Source organism: Lethenteron reissneri, chromosome 55 (genome assembly GCF_015708825.2).
Source record: "Lethenteron reissneri isolate LAM-NWPU_2019-01 chromosome 55, ASM1570882v1, whole genome shotgun sequence".
In the NCBI taxonomy this organism is placed as follows: Eukaryota; Metazoa; Chordata; class Hyperoartia; order Petromyzontiformes; family Petromyzontidae; genus Lethenteron; species Lethenteron reissneri.
Window position 1 is genome coordinate 576065 of NC_083833.1, and position 16720 is coordinate 592784.

Here is a 16720-nt window from a genome sequence, read left to right on the forward strand (position 1 = left end):
GGAGCGCGCTGACCGCTGCGGTCGGAGAGACGAGTTCATGATCACAGACGCCGGGCGGGGTTGGGCAAGAGAGAGAGACGGCGGCGGCGGTGCTGACGCGGCCCAGGGCTCGTAGCTGAAAGTGGTCGACGGCGTGAAAGGCGGCGAGGCAGCGCGGGGTGACGCGGGCGGTGTTGACCGTAAACAAAACAATACACGCGGGGGGCGTTTCTAGATTCCGCGTGCTGCGAGCACGGTACACGTGTGTCACGGCGGACAAAGTGACGCCATGCCACTCGGAGGAAGCTGCAGGAAGACATCAGGCAACTGGACATACAGACCAGGTTTGTTCGTATCTCTGAAAGTGCCTAAGTCGAGTGTCCGTAAGTAGAGGAGTCTCTGTCCAACAATGAAGCGATAAACTACAGCCACGTGCATCAAAGCACCACAGCGCAGATCACCTTCCTGCATCTTCCCTCGCACTGCTCTGCTCCACTTTGGAATACCTGCCACAATTTATTTCCCCAAGACTTTAACGACCCCCTCTCTCTTCAAGCAACGCGCTACGTGCCCTTACCCATTGCAACTTCGACAGCGCTCGTTTGTTGATGGTCAGTTGAACCTTATGGCGAGACCCCGGGGTCCCGAATAAACGGAAGTCAAAATCGTAATTAATCTATTTATTCTTGGCGACTCCGTCCCACCGCGCACATAAACGCCGCAACCCGCCTGGAGCAGATCGTTCTGTTGTCGTGTCGTGTCCCAGCGCAGCAGCGAGGACGAACGCGCACAAGAGCTGAACAAGCGAATGCGCTCCACGCTCGGGTATGGGCAGGATCACGAGTCGTATCCAAAGCTGCTCAAACTGCCTACACGACTTAAATCTGTAATTGTCATAACGGGATGCATAATACAGTACAACTGCTCTCTTATCTTAATTATTATTTAGACCTACCAATGTCTGCAGCCAGGATCAATCGATGACCATCCTATTACCTGCAGATATTTAACAGATGAGATGCGTTGCACCGTTAATTCCTCCTATTTGATTATAATACTTCTCTTGTCCGTATGCATCTGTGCAGGTAGGTTTTGCGGTTAAGCCATAGTCCCTACGTACCGCTCGTATCAATGCGGATAAGAGGAGTGGCGACCCACTGCTCTGTAGAGTAACATTGGTATAAACGCTTGTTACAATATGAACAGCGCATTGAAAATGCGTACTATTTTATATACTGTTTACAAAGTGTGTTCACAAATCCACACTGAGAAACACGCTGATTGACAGAGGGGTGTAAATTGTTTTTTCGATAGTGTATTTAAAGAGGTACTGCAGGTAAGTAGTTTTAAAGGCATAGCTTAACAAGACAACACTTGCCACCATTCTTCAAACCCATTGGTGAAAAAGAGCAAAGTTTGTGTTGACATTATAATATATAATGGTAATGCGAGAGCCGGGGGCTTATGGGACCCCGGGGTCCCGCCACAAGATTCAGTTGAAGGTTTTGCACCTTTGCGACTGTGGAATTTCCACCCCATGGTACAGGATTGCCAACAACGAGAGCTCGTTAGGGTGCCAAGGCACAGTCTGACGTGATGGAAAAAGTCCACGTAAGTCAGATCACGTTTAGCGTGGGGTTTTTGAGTATGTATTTTTCGTCGGACCTCAAGCCGAGAAGTTTATTTATTTCTCATTTTGTTCTTTGTACCAGGGCAAGGGCCCGCTGAGCTGCATAGCTCTTTCCCAGAAGCGACCTGGCTATCACAAGCGATGACCCAACGAAGACGTCGCGTGTCGTCACGTGAACAGGCGTGGCAGCCAAACACTCTGAACGCGGAGGGTAAAAAACGGAGGTCCTGGAGAGCGAGAGACATGCAAACTCGAAATATACAGCAGCAGGCGTCAGGGTCGGGATCGAACCCACGACTTCCTGCGAACCAGGCGAGGTAGTTAACATCTCCTAGCCACCGTGATGATCTCGAGACAGAGAGACACTCAAACTCGAAATATACAGCAGGCGTCAGGGTCGGGATCGAACCCACGACTTCCTGCGAACCAGGCGAGGTAGTTAACATCTCCTAGCCACCGTGATGATCTCGAGACAGAGAGACACTCAAACTCGAAATATACAGCAGGCGTCAGGGTCGGGATCGAACCCACGACTTCCTGCGAACCAGGCGAGGTAGTCAACACCTCGCCTGGGGGCCACCGCGGCGCCCATGTTCCAAATGTGATGCCCGAATCGAGATGAGGCGGGAGAGAGAGAAAGAGTGAGCGAGAGAGTGAGCGAGAGAGTGAGTGAGCGAGAGAGTGAGCGAGAGAGTGAGCGAGAGAGTGAGCGAGAGAGTGAGCGAGAGAGTGATCGAGAGATTGACCGCGAATGTGAGCGAGAGAGTGAGCGAGAGAGTGAGCGAGAGAGTGAGCGAGAAAGTGAGCGAGAGAGTGAGTGAGAGAGTGAGCGAGAGGTGGGGGTTTACAAAAAGCAAAGTTATTTTAAAAAATACGAAATGATGAACGAAGCAAAGTGCCGAATATACCGAGCATCTTCTTGTTTCCACTGATCGTAAAAAAAGAGAGGGAGAGAGAGAGTGGGAGAGACGATCGCTGAATCAAACAAAACGAATGTTCGTGGTAACGGAGTCGCCCGCGGGCGAGGGGAATGCTTCCACGGGGGGGGGGGGGGGGGGCAGGTCTGGGCACCTGCCTGGGCCTGGCGGCACGGCACGCGCGACCGGTCCGGGGAGCCGGTGGGGGCCCCGCGATGGGAGCGAGCGCGGAGCGAGTCGGGGGGAGGGGAGTGCAGGGGGGGGGGGGGGGAGTGCATGGGGGGGGGGGTGCAGGGGGGGGGGAGTGCATGGGGGGAGGCGCAGATCCTCACCCCAACCCCCCCGCGCCTGAGACCTTGATGGCCTCTCTCTTGAGAGAGGCTGCTCTCAGTGCGGGACGCAGGGCTCGTGCGGCATGGAGACCGTGCAGATGATACAAAACACACTCGTGCAACACGTGCCGCACTAACACAGGACACACACACAGCGTGCAACACGTGCCGCACTCACACTGGACACACGCACACACACAGCATGCAACACGTGCCGCACTAACACAGGACACACACACACAGCGTCAACACGTGCCGCACTAACACAGGACACACAGCGTGCAACACGTGCCGCACTAACACAGGACACACACACACACAACATGAAGCACATGCCTCAATAACGCTGCGCTGAGTGCACGTGCTATCATCTCTGTATGGTGTCGTATGTCTTTGTGTTTCTATACGGAGGGCGGCAGCGTAGCGGTTTGCGGCAACATCGCGCTATGACCCCGGCGACCCAAGTTCAACTCCAGGCCACGGTTAACAGCATAGCCAGTGATGTCAGGGATTCCTCCAGGTCAATGCAGCCTTACGACAGGCTCCCTGGAGCAGGGTGTGAACATGGTGTGAACATGGTGTGAACATGGGGTGAGCAGGGTGTGAACATGGGGTGAACATGGTGTGAACATGGTGTGAACATGGGGTGAACATGGGGTGAACATGGGGTGAACTGGGTGCGGGCCAGAGCATCCCTCGTGCGCCGCATTCGTCTTCACAGGTGCTGCTACTCGCTAGCAGCACTTGCAACCAACAACAGTCTGTTATGGATACAGGGTAGGGAGTAAGGGGGGGCTCTCTTTGTCTTTGCTTGTAGTGCGTGGCGTGTGAGTGTAAACGCACTCTCGCTGCCGCTGTTGTCCTAGTGAGTGTGGGTTTACGGTAAACTGTTGTCCCTGCGAGTGTGGGTTTACGGTAGGCAAACAAACGCCGTTGTTGTTGTTTTTTGTATGATCGTTGTTAAAAAGAACGCATTCCTGCACCACCACCACCAGCAACGCCAATTAGCCCAGAGGGAACGGCCGAGACCTACGGCCGAGACCGGGCAAGTGGTTACCACCACTCATTGCATTTACGCAGCCATTGTTCCTCGGGCGTGTTTATTGCCTCGATTCCGAATTTCACGCGGCTGAGTAGCTCATCGGTTGCGCGTGCGTTGCGGGTGCGTTCGTTTGCTGACGCCGGTATGTTCTGTGAGCACGTAACTGCTCCACGAGCAGTACTGTCTGTACACACACACGACATACACATGATGACATGCCCCTTGTGATGCCACACAGATAAAGATCCCCCCCCCGTATAGCCTTTACAGACCGTTGGGGCAAGTGCTGTTAGCGAGCAGCACCTATAGAAGCCGAAATGCCACACGAGCGGGTGTGGTGGCCAGCACCACGCCCGGCCACCTTTGTCTCCCTAGTGGCGATGTTAACACACCGCACCAGATATTAATGTAAGGCTGATACGACCTACAGTAAGCCCAGGACCGGTTCAGATAATTGTCACTGATGTTGGCCGTGAGCTTTAGGCAACATGAAACTGTGGAAGGCTCGCAAGCAGGCGGTCATGGGGATAGACCCAGGTGCCATGGGTGGACTGCTGTGCCAGGCTATGTGCAGGCGGTTATGGGGACAGACCCAGGTCCCGTGGGTTGACCGATTGAGATGATTGGCAGATGCACCACCTGCACTCCCGATACTGTGCCAACTCGCTGCGTTTAATCCGCCCGGCGCTCTGTCATTGTTGTGAGTGTCGCACCCCCCTCCTACTCCTCCTCTGCCCTTCGTTATTGCTGGAGGGCGCAACTCCTCGAAACTGCCCAGTTGCGTTCCTTCTCGTACACAAACATCCCTACACACACACAGCCCTACGAACAAAAAGCCCTGCGCTCACAGGCCAATGGCAACCCTGCACAGGTCGAACGCACACGCAGAGGCGTGACGTGACAGGTCGCCTTTGCATTCCACGCGCGCAAAGACGCAACAGACAGGCAGCGGAGCGCAACAACCACGCCACGCGACCCACTGCCACGCAATTGCGCCACGCGACCCGCGCCACACTCCCGTCACAACCTCCCCCCCCACTCCTCTCCCGGGTGCTCACAGCAGCAGCCACCGCGCTCCATCCCGTCTCGGGACGACGCTTGCCGAGCCCCCCCCCCACGGCCCCCCCACCCACGCGACTTTGTGGTAGTCAACGGGCCTCTGTGGTAGTCTGTGGGTCTCTGTGTGAGTCTATGGATCTCCCATGCCAGTCTGTGGGTCTCCGTGTGAGTCTATGGATCTCCCATGTAGTCTGTGGGTCTCTGTGTGAGTCTATGGATCTCCCATGTAGTCTGTGGGTCTCTGTGTGAGTCTATGGATCTCCCATGTAGTCTGTGGGTCTCCGTGTGAGTCTATGGATCTCCCATGTAGTCTGTGGGTCTCTGTGTGAGTCTATGGATCTCCCATGTAGTCTGTGGGTCTCTGTGTGAGTCTATGGATCTCCCATGTAGTCTGTGGGTCTCCGTGTGAGTCTATGGATCTCCCATGTAGTCTGTGGGTCTCCGTGTGAGTCTATGGATCTCCCATGTAGTCTGTGGGTCCCTGTGTGAGTCTATGGATCTCCCATGTAGTATGTGGGTCTCCGTGTGAGTCTATGGATCTCCCATGTAGTCTGTGGGTCTCCGTGTGAGTCTATGGATCTCCCATGCCAGTCTGTGGGTCTCCGTGTGAGTCTATGGATCTCCCATGTAGTCTGTGGGTCTCCGTGTGAGTCTATGGATCTCCCATGTAGTCTGTGGGTCTCCGTGTGAGTCTATGGATCTCCCATGTAGTCTGTGGGTCTCCGTGTGAGTCTATGGATCTCCCATGTAGTCTGTGGGTCTCCGTGTGAGTCTATGGATCTCCCATGTAGTCTGTGGGTCTCCGTGTGAGTCTATGGATCTCCCATGTAGTATGTGGGTCTCCGTGTGAGTCTATGGATCTGTGCGTCTCCGTGTGAACTGGTGTCCAGTTCGAGCGATGATCTTGAGAGTAGGGCACGAGAGGTGTGCACGATCAGCTGAGCTCCGAAGCAGGAGGCTGGATTCACAATTCGGGGGTGGACTGACAGCCGACACTCGATTCGTATCCAGGCGAGAGTTCGTGAGCGAGTGAGAGAGGGAAACGAAATCACCTGTTGATCCGGAGAGTCAGGACTCCGCCGCACGTCTTGATTTTGTTTTGCGCCTCGGTGTGGGTCAGCTCCGCGGCGTCTGCCCCGCAGATGGAGACGATGGCGTCCCCAGGGCACAGGCCGGCCTGGCTCGCTCGACCGCCCGGGGTCACCTGGGGTCAGGGCGGGCGGCACGATCAACTCCCGGCCGCTCACAATCACCACCGCCCTCTCGCTCACTCACCCACTAACCCACTCGCTCACCCACTAACCTACTCGCTCATCCACTCACCCACAGTCACCAAACTCGCTCACTCACCCACCCACGAACCCACTCACTCACCCACTAACCCACTCGCTCATCCACTCACCCACCGACTCACTCACTTACTAACCCGCTCACTCACCTACTCACTTATCCACCCACTGATCCATATACTCACTCACTTGCCCAATTCACTCACTGGCTCACCCAATTACTCGCCCACCCACCTACCCAATCACCCCTCTCCACCCCCTTCCACTGACCCCTCTCGCCAAACTCACCAAACTCATCCCCTCACCGCCCCGAACCCACACGCGGCAACAGCAAAACAGCTGCCTGCCCTCGCGTCAGCGGCCCGGTATTATAAATTATGCAACGCGGACACGCATGCATAATGCACAGGAACAGAACGCGCACGCTCAGAAAGAAAACACGAGCTCCCCCAGGGTGCCCACCGTCTACTCGTGCTCCAGCACACGCACACACACACGCACACACACACACGCACACACACACACTCACACACAGACACACTCACACGCATACTCGCAATACACAACAGGGGCCATTCACCACCAAAACTAAAGTGACAATAGATTCTTTGCCGGTTGGATTCTCCGCTTCGGTCTGTAGAGAAACAACGCTGTGTGTACCAACGCCAAGACAAAAACACGCCGTAAACACGCACTCAAACCGACCACACGTATCCATACACACACACAAACACACCACACAAAGATCCTCCGTATAGCTTTAACAGACTGTTGGGGCAAGTGCTTTTGACGAGCACGGATGAAGGCCGGCACGGCACACGAGGGGGTGGGTGGCCAACACCACGCCCAGCCGCCTTTGTCTCCCCAGTGGCGATGCTTACACACCGCACCAGGTACTCATTTGAGGCTGAGTCGACCTAGGGGAGGCCCAGGACCTTTTCAGATAATCGTAACCGGCGTTGGTGGCTGTGAGCGGGAATCGAACTCGGGTCGCCGGGTTTGTAGCGCAGCGCAGTGCTAACCGCTGCACCACCGCTCCCCATCACTCACACACACACCCACACACACCTACACACACCTACACACACCCACACACACACCCACACACACCCACACACCTACACACACCCACAAGTGGACACACACACCCACACACCCACAAGTGGACACACACACCCACACACACACACCCACACACACACACGTGGACACACTACTCGCGTACGTATACCGAACCAACTGTGTGCGTTAAAAAACCCAAAATAAAACGTGGACACTCCGGGTCCAGGTGGCTCAAGCAGCGGCACAGCGAGCTGCTGGCAATCATCGGAGGGTCACGGAAGTTCAAGTCCTGGTTGGGGGTTCACTCAGCCCCATCATCCCATCGAGGGGGGGGGGGGGGTCAACAAGATGAGTGCCACTTCTTTTTGTGCGTGCGGAATTGAGCGGGGACAGTCGTGGTCACATGGATGGACCCGGCCCCCGCCAGAGGAATGGGTAATTTCCACAGCCGGCTCAGGGGGGCTGTGAAGGGGAAGTGAGCGCTGCCTCGATGCTCACTTGAGTCGGAAATTTGCTTCTTTTGACACAGAAACCGCACGGGGCTCACGCGAAGTATATCAGGTGCCGCGGTGGCCAGGAGATGTTCACTACCTCGCCTGGTCTACAGGAGGTCGTGGCTTCCATTCCGACCCTGACGATACCTGCTGTATATTTGGAGTTTGCGTGTCTCTCTCTCATCATCATCACGGTGGCTAGATGTTCACTACCTCGCCTGGTCTACAGGAGGTCGTGGCTTCCATTCCGACCCTGACGATACCTGCTGTATATTTGGAGTTTGCGTGTCTCTCTCTCATCATCATCACGGTGGCTAGATGTTCACTACCTCGCCTGGTCTACAGGAGGTCGTGGCTTCCATTCCGACCCTGACGATACCTGCTGTATATTTGGAGTTTGCGTGTCTCTCTCTCATCATCATCACGGTGGCTAGATGTTCACTACCTCGCCTGGTCTACAGGAGGTCGTGGCTTCCATTCCGACCCTGACGCCTGGTGTGTATTTGGAGTTTGCGTGTCTCTCCCTCCCAGCGGTCGCGTGGATTTTCTCCGGGTCCTGCGGGTTTTCCCCCTCCGTATTTAGAATCAACATCACCACGCGTTTAGAGTCTTTGGCTGCTATAAATGTCCACGTGATGATGATGACGACGATGAGCCACTTTCGTTGAGCTCTCATTCGTGATGGCCCCGTTGCTTCTGACAAAAACTCCCACGTAGCTCAGTGGGGCCTTACCTGCTAAAATACAACAATTATAATAATAACTTTGAGTCTATATTTACCCGGGACAACTGGAGACTTGAAAAGGGCAACAGCCACACGCACCGATGGAAACTGCTCGCTCAACTCGTGTGTGTGCGTGTGTGCAAGCTCGCTCAACTCGTGTGTGTGCGTGTGTGCAAGCTCGCTCAACTCGTGTGTGTGCGTGCGTGTGCAAGCTCGCTCAACTCGTGTGTGTGCAAGCGAGCGAACTCAACACTTGCACGCGTTACGCGGCGAACACAACAACAGGCGCCATTCACGGCTGAGCGGTGACCTCAGTGGGCGCCTGGACGGAGCCGCGCGTCACGCGAAGGAACGCGGCGGCAGCGGCGACGTCGTGGGGAGAAGGGAAGGCGCGCGGTGACAGGCCGTGGTGACACGCACACACACGCACACAGACACACACGCACAGATACGCACGTACACATGCACAGACACGCACACACACACGCACAGACACACACGCACAGACACGCACGTACACATGCACAGACACGCACACACAGACACGCACACACGCACACACACGCACACAGACACGCACGCACAGACACGCACGTACACATGCACAGACACGCACACACAGACACGCACACACAGACACGCACACACAGACACGCACACACAGGCACACGCACACACGCACAGACACACGCACAGACACACGCACAGACACACGCACAGACACACGCACGCACACACAGACACACGCACAGACACGCACACACAGACACGCACACACAGACACACGCACAGACACACGCACGCACACACAGACACACACGCACAGACACACGCACAGACACACGCACAGACACACGCACAGACACACGCACAGACACACGCACAGACACACGCACAGACACACGCACGCACACACAGACACACACGCACAGACACACGCACAGACACACGCACAGACACACGCACAGACACACGCACAGACACACGCACAGACACACGCACAGACACATGCACAGACACGCACACACACACGCACAGACACACGCACAGACACACGCACAGACACGCACACACAGACACACGCACAGACACACGCACAGACACACGCACGCACACACAGACACACGCACAGACACACGCACAGACACACACACAGACACGCACACACAGACACACGCACAGACACACGCACGCACACACAGACACACACGCACAGACACACGCACAGACACACGCACAGACACACGCCCGCAGACAGACACACGCACAGACACACGCACAGACACACGCACAGACACACGCACAGACACACGCACGCACACACAGACACACACGCACAGACACACGCACAGACACACGCACAGACACACGCACAGACACACGCACAGACACACGCACAGACACACGCACAGACACATGCACAGACACGCACACACACACGCACAGACACACGCACAGACACACGCACAGACACGCACACACAGACACCCGCACAGACACACGCACAGACACACGCACGCACACACAGACACACGCACAGACACACGCACAGACACGCACACACAGACACACGCACACACGCACAGACACACACGCACAGACACGCACACACAGACACACACACACAGACACACACGCACAGACACACACACACAGACACGCACACACAGACACACGCACACACGCACAGACACACACGCACAGACACGCACACACAGACACACACGCACAGACACACACGCACAGACACACACGCACAGACACACACACACAGACACACACACACAGACACACACACACAGACACACACACACAGACACACACACACAGACACACACACACAGACACACACACACAGACACACACACACAGACACACACACACAGACACACACACAGACACACACACACAGACACACACACACAGACACACACACACAGACACACACACACAGACACACGCACAGACACACACGCACAGACACACACACACAGACACACACACAGACATACACACACAGACACACACACACAGACACACACGCACAGACACCACACACAGACACACACACACAGGACACACACACACGACACACACACACAGACACACACACACAGGACCACACACACACAGTACACACACACACAGACACGCACACACAGACACACCACGCACAGACACACACGCACCAGACAACACACACACAGCACACGAACGCACACACACACACGACCACACACACAGACACACACACACAGACACACAACACACAGACACAACCACAGCACATACACCACACACAGACACACCACACAGACACACACACACAGACACACACACACAGACACACACACAGACACACACACACAGACACACACACCACAGAACCACACACGGACCACAACACAGACAACGCACAGACACACACGCACAGACACACACCACAGACACCACACACGACAACACAGACACACACAGACACACACACACGACACCACACAGACACACACACACAGCATCAACCAACACAGGACACACACACACAGACACACACACACAGACACACACACACAGACACACACACACAGACACACACACACAGACACACACACACAGACACACACACAGACACACACACAGACACACACACACAGACACACACACACAGACACACACACACAGACACACGCACAGACACACACGCACAGACACACACACACAGACACACACAGACACACACAGACACACACACACAGACACACACAGACACACGCACACACAGACACACGCACGCACACAACTAGACCCCACAACAAGCGCCATTCACCGTCTGGGCGGCGGTGACGTCACATCGGCATCGAGCTGCCAGGCTGAGTGCACTGTGCAGTCGCTCGCGGGTTCTCACTTAACGCGTGACACACACGCACAGTGACATACACACAGTGACATACACACACACAGTGACACACACACACAGAGACACACACACAGAGACACACACACACAGTGACACACACACACAGTGACACACACACACAGAGACACTCACACACACACACAGAGACACACACGCACAGTGACACGCACACAGAGACACACACACACAGTGACACGCACACACAGACACACTCACACACACGCACACACACACAGACACTCGCACACACACAGACACGCACTCACACGCACGCACTCACAGACACGCACACACGCACAGACACGCACTCACAGACACGCACACACACATAGACACGCACTCACACACAGACACGCACTCACACAGACACGCACTCACACACACACTCGCACACACACGAACTGACACGCACTCGCACGCACGCACACACACACACGCTCTCACTGCACAAGTGTATGTTATTGTATATGCCGTGTGGAAATGCAGAGCACATCCAACAATTGAAGCTGCACGCCACGAACAGCACGAGAACCGTCGTGAGGGATTCAAAGGGTGTAACGCGGTTTCGTTAAGTGAGCAAGGTTTTGGTTGTTGCTGTTGTTGTTTTAAGAGCTTGGGGGAAGAGAGACGACGACGATGATGATGGTGGTGGTGGGAGGGAAATCAAAAGTGGAGCAGTGGGAGGGAAGTAGCAGAAAGAGAAGTGTTGTGGCCTGCAGTGTGGTGAGTGGGTGAGTGTTGTGACCTGCAGTGTGGTGAGTGGGTGAGTTGTTGTGACCTGCAGTGTGGTGAGTGGGTGAGTGAGTTGTTGTGGCCTGCAGTGTGGTGAGTGGGTGAGTGAGTTGTTGTGACCTGCAGTGTGGTGAGTGGGTGAGTTGTTGTGGCCTGCAGTGAGTGAGTGGGTGAGTGTGTTGTGACCTGCAGTGTGGTGAGTGGGTGAGTGTTGTTGTGACCTGCAGTGTGGTGAGTGGGTGAGTGAGTTGTTGTGACCTGCAGTGTGGTGAGTGGGTGAGTGTTGTTGTGACCTGCAGTGTGGTGAGTGGGTGAGTGAGTGTGTTGTTGTGACCTGCAGTGTGGTTAGTGGGTGAGTGAGTGTGTTTTGTGACCTGCAGTGTGGTGAGTGGGTGAGTGAGTGTGTTGTTGTGACCTGCAGTGTGGTGAGTGGGTGAGTGTGTTGTTGTGACCTGCAGTGTGGTGAGTGGGTGAGTGTTGTTGTGACCTGCAGTGTGGTGAGTGGGTGAGTGAGTGTGTTGTTGTGACCTGCAGTGTGGTTAGTGGGTGAGTGAGTGTGTTGTTGTGACCTGCAGTGTGGTGAGTGGGTGAGTGAGTGTGTTGTTGTGACCTGCAGTGTGGTGAGTGGGTGAGTGTGTTGTTGTGACCTGCAGTGTGGTGAGTGGGTGAGTGTTGTTGTGACCTGCAGTGTGGTGAGTGGGTGAGTGTTGATGTGACCTGCAGTGTGGTGAGTGGGTGAGTGTGTTGTTGTGACCTGCAGTGTGGTGAGTGGGTGAGTGTTGTTGTGACCTGCAGTGTGGTGAGTGGGTGAGTGAGTGTGTTGTTGTGACCTGCAGTGTGGTTAGTGGGTGAGTGAGTGTGTTGTTGTGACCTGCAGTGTGGTGAGTGGGTGAGTGAGTGTGTTGTTGTGACCTGCAGTGTGGTGGTTGAGCACAGTGTGGTGGGTGATACGAGAGGGTCAGTGTCTGGTGGACCGAGTGCCGTGCACGGGGACAGCGACCGTGGCCACGGCAGTAGCTACAGACGATTACCAAGGAGGCGACTGACCGCCGTCAGATTGAGTGACCAGACGAAACGAGCGAGTGCCAGACCATGGGTCACCCTGACTGCTCTACCAAGTACAACAGCATCCCAACTTGGGCAGACTTGTGCCTCTGTCGTACAGCAGCAGCAGCAGCAGTCCAAGGCGGCTCCGTCAGCCGCTGGCAGCGCCGGCTCTGCCCGGCGCTCGGCTCCTTGCTCCGAGCCGTCTCCTCCACCGCCCACTGCTCCGAGCGTGTGGTAGACACAGCCCAAGCGTGAACTCGCTCCGTGTGGCACGGACGTCCCCAGCACGGAGTCCGTGCGTGCGGGGGGAGATGACTTGGGGGTGAGAGCTGGGCAAGGAAGGGTGGCCGTGGGTTGGGCAGAGCTGGGAAGGATTGACGTGGGAGGTGAGCCCTTGGAGGAGACCTTGGCAGGAGGATCTTGATTTGAAGATGGCAGGAGAGTTTGGAGGAATTGCTGGAGGGAGACCTGAGAGGCAGCCTAGGAGGGTAATACCTGAGGATACAGAGCTGGGGGGGTCTCCACTGTGACACTACAATGGAGTCTCCACTGTGACACTACAGTGGAGTCTCCACTGTGACACTACAGTGGAGTCTCCACTGCGACACTACAGTGGAGTCTTCACTGTGACACTACAATGGAGTCTCCACTGTGACACTACAATGGAGTCTCCACTGTGACACTACAATGGAGTCTCCACTGTGATACTACAGTGGAGTCTCCACTGTGACACTACAATGGAGTCTCCACTGTGACACTACAATGGAGTCTCCACTGTGACACTACAGTGGAGTCTCCACTGTGACACTACAGTGGAGTCTCCACTGTGACACTACAATGGAGTCTCCACTGTGACACTACAGTGGAGTCTCCACTGTGACACTACAGTGGAGTCTCCACTGTGACACTACAATGGAGTCTCCACTGTGACACTACAATGGAGTCTCCACTGTGATACTACAGTGGAGTCTCCACTGTGACACTACAATGGAGTCTCCACTGTGACACTACAATGGAGTCTCCACTGTGACACTACAGTGGAGTCTCCACTATGACACTACAATGGAGTCTCCACTGTGACACTACAGTGGAGTCTCCACTGTGACACTACAATGGAGTCTCCAATGTGACACTACAATGGAGTCTCCACTGTGACACTACAATGGAGTCTCCACTGTGACACTACAATGGAGTCTCCACTGTGACACTACAATGGAGTCTTCACTGTGACACTACAATGGAGTCTCCACTGTGACACTACAATGGAGTCTCCACTGTGACACTACAATGGAGTCTCCAATGTGACACTACAATGGAGTCTCCACTGTGACACTACAGTGGAGTCTCCACTGTGACACTACAATGGAGTCTCCACTGTGACACTACAGTGGAGTCTTCACTGTGACACTACAGTGGAGTCTCCACTGTGACACTACAATGGAGTCTCCACTGTGACACTACAATGGAGTCTCCACTGTGACACTACAATGGAGTCTCCACTGTGACACTACAATGGAGTCTTCACTGTGACACTACAATGGAGTCTCCACTGTGACACTACAATGGAGTCTTCACTGTGACACTACAATGGAGTCTCCACTGTGACACTACAATGGAGTCTTCACTGTGACACTACAATGGAGTCTCCACTGTGACACTACAATGGAGTCTTCACTGTGACACTACAATGGAGTCTCCACTGTGACACTACAATGGAGTCTCCACTGTGACACTACAATGGAGTCTTCACTGTGACACTACAATGGAGTCTCCACTATGACACTACAATGGAGTCTCCACTGTGACACTACAATGGAGTCTTCACTGTGACCTACATGGAGTCCGTACACTACAGTGGAGTCTCACTGTGACACTACAGTGGAGTCTTCACTGTGACACTACAGTGGAGTCTCCACTGTGACACTACAATGGAGTCTCCACTGTGACACTACAATGGAGTCTCCACTGTGACACTACAATGGAGTCTCCACTGTGACACTACAATGGAGTCTCCACTGTGACACTACAATGGAGTCTCCACTGTGACACTACAGTGGAGTCTTCACTGTGACACTACAATGGAGTCTCCACTGTGACACTACAATGGAGTCTTCACTGTGACACTACAATGGAGTCTTCACTGTGACACTACAATGGAGTCTCCACTGTGACACTACAATGGAGTCTCCACTATGACACTACAATGGAGTCTCCACTGTGACACTACAATGGAGTCTCCACTGTGACACTACAGTGGAGTCTCCACTGTGACACTACAATGGAGTCTCCACTGTGACACTACAGTGGAGTCTCCACTGTGACACTACAGTGGAGTCTTCACTGTGACACTACAATGGAGTCTCCACTGTGACACTACAATGGAGTCTTCACTGTGACACTACAATGGAGTCTCCACTGTGACACTACAATGGAGTCTCCACTGTGACACTACAATGGAGTCTCCACTGTGACACTACAGTGAAGTCTCCACTGTGACACTACAGTGGAGTCTTCACTGTGACACTACAATGGAGTCTCCACTGTGACACTACAATGAAGTCTCCACTGTGACACTACAGTGGAGTCTTCACTGTGACACTACAATGGAGTCTTCACTGTGACACTACAGTGGAGTCTTCACTGTGACACTACAATGGAGTCTCCACTGTGACACTACAATGGAGTCTCCACTGTGACACTACAATCGCTGCCTCGGTGACAATGTCCGGACCGGTTCAGATCAGCGTTAGCGGTGTTGGCTGTCGTGTCGCTAAACGTGACACGACAGCTCCCCACACACAGACACAGAGACCCGTGCTGTCATAACGTGCATGAAATGTGTAATCTTGCTGAAGTAGCTGTAGACGTGGGTTGAAGTGATTGGGTCATTGTGTTTCATGAGCGGAGCGCCGGGCGGCTAAAACACGTCAAGTTGGCACGGTAGGGGGCACGGGTGTTGCATCAGCCGGTCGTCTCAGTCAATCGACGGCACCTGGGTCTGTCCCGTGACCTCCTGGCAACGGGCGTTTGACACTCCACGTGGCCTTAACGTGCACTTGGCCTGGCACAAGCGCCGTGGTGACGCCGCCGCCACCACCGAGTTGCGAATGGCGACCGTGGCGGTGGTTGTGGTGGTGGTTGTGGTGGTGTCATGAGGGCGGTACCTGTGTGATGAGGAGAGGCCTGCTGACATCACGACCCCCGGCCAGACGGAACCCCCAGGGAGCGCCCCCCTCGACGCACACCTCCATGGACATGCTACGTGCAAGAACACACGCAAAGACAAAGATCCCCCATGTAGCCTTAACAGAGTGTTGGGGCAAATGCTGTTAGCGAGCTACCTATGAAGGCCGGCATGGCACACGAGGGGGTGGGGTGTGCCAACACCACGCCCGACCGCCTTTGTCTCCCCAGTGGCGATGTTTACTACACACTGCACCAGGTATAAATTTGAGGCTGAATCGACCTAGGGGAGGCCCAGGACCGATTCAGATAT

The 16720-nt window shown here is 54.7% G+C and overlaps 1 protein-coding gene across 1 annotated transcript in view; it reads right to left on the minus strand.

Annotated features, from left to right (window-relative positions):
- LOC133356638 (PDZ and LIM domain protein 4-like) overlaps nucleotides 1-16720 on the minus strand; it is a 44107-nt gene that overhangs the window by 16652 nt on the left and 10735 nt on the right. The window contains exons 2-3 of the mRNA XM_061574261.1: nucleotides 16389-16482; nucleotides 6012-6163 (exon numbers count right to left, since the gene is read on the minus strand). Coding sequence (XP_061430245.1) covers nucleotides 6012-6163; nucleotides 16389-16481 — 245 coding nt within the window. The 5' untranslated portion in view covers nucleotide 16482. The remainder of the gene's footprint in view (nucleotides 1-6011; nucleotides 6164-16388; nucleotides 16483-16720) is intronic.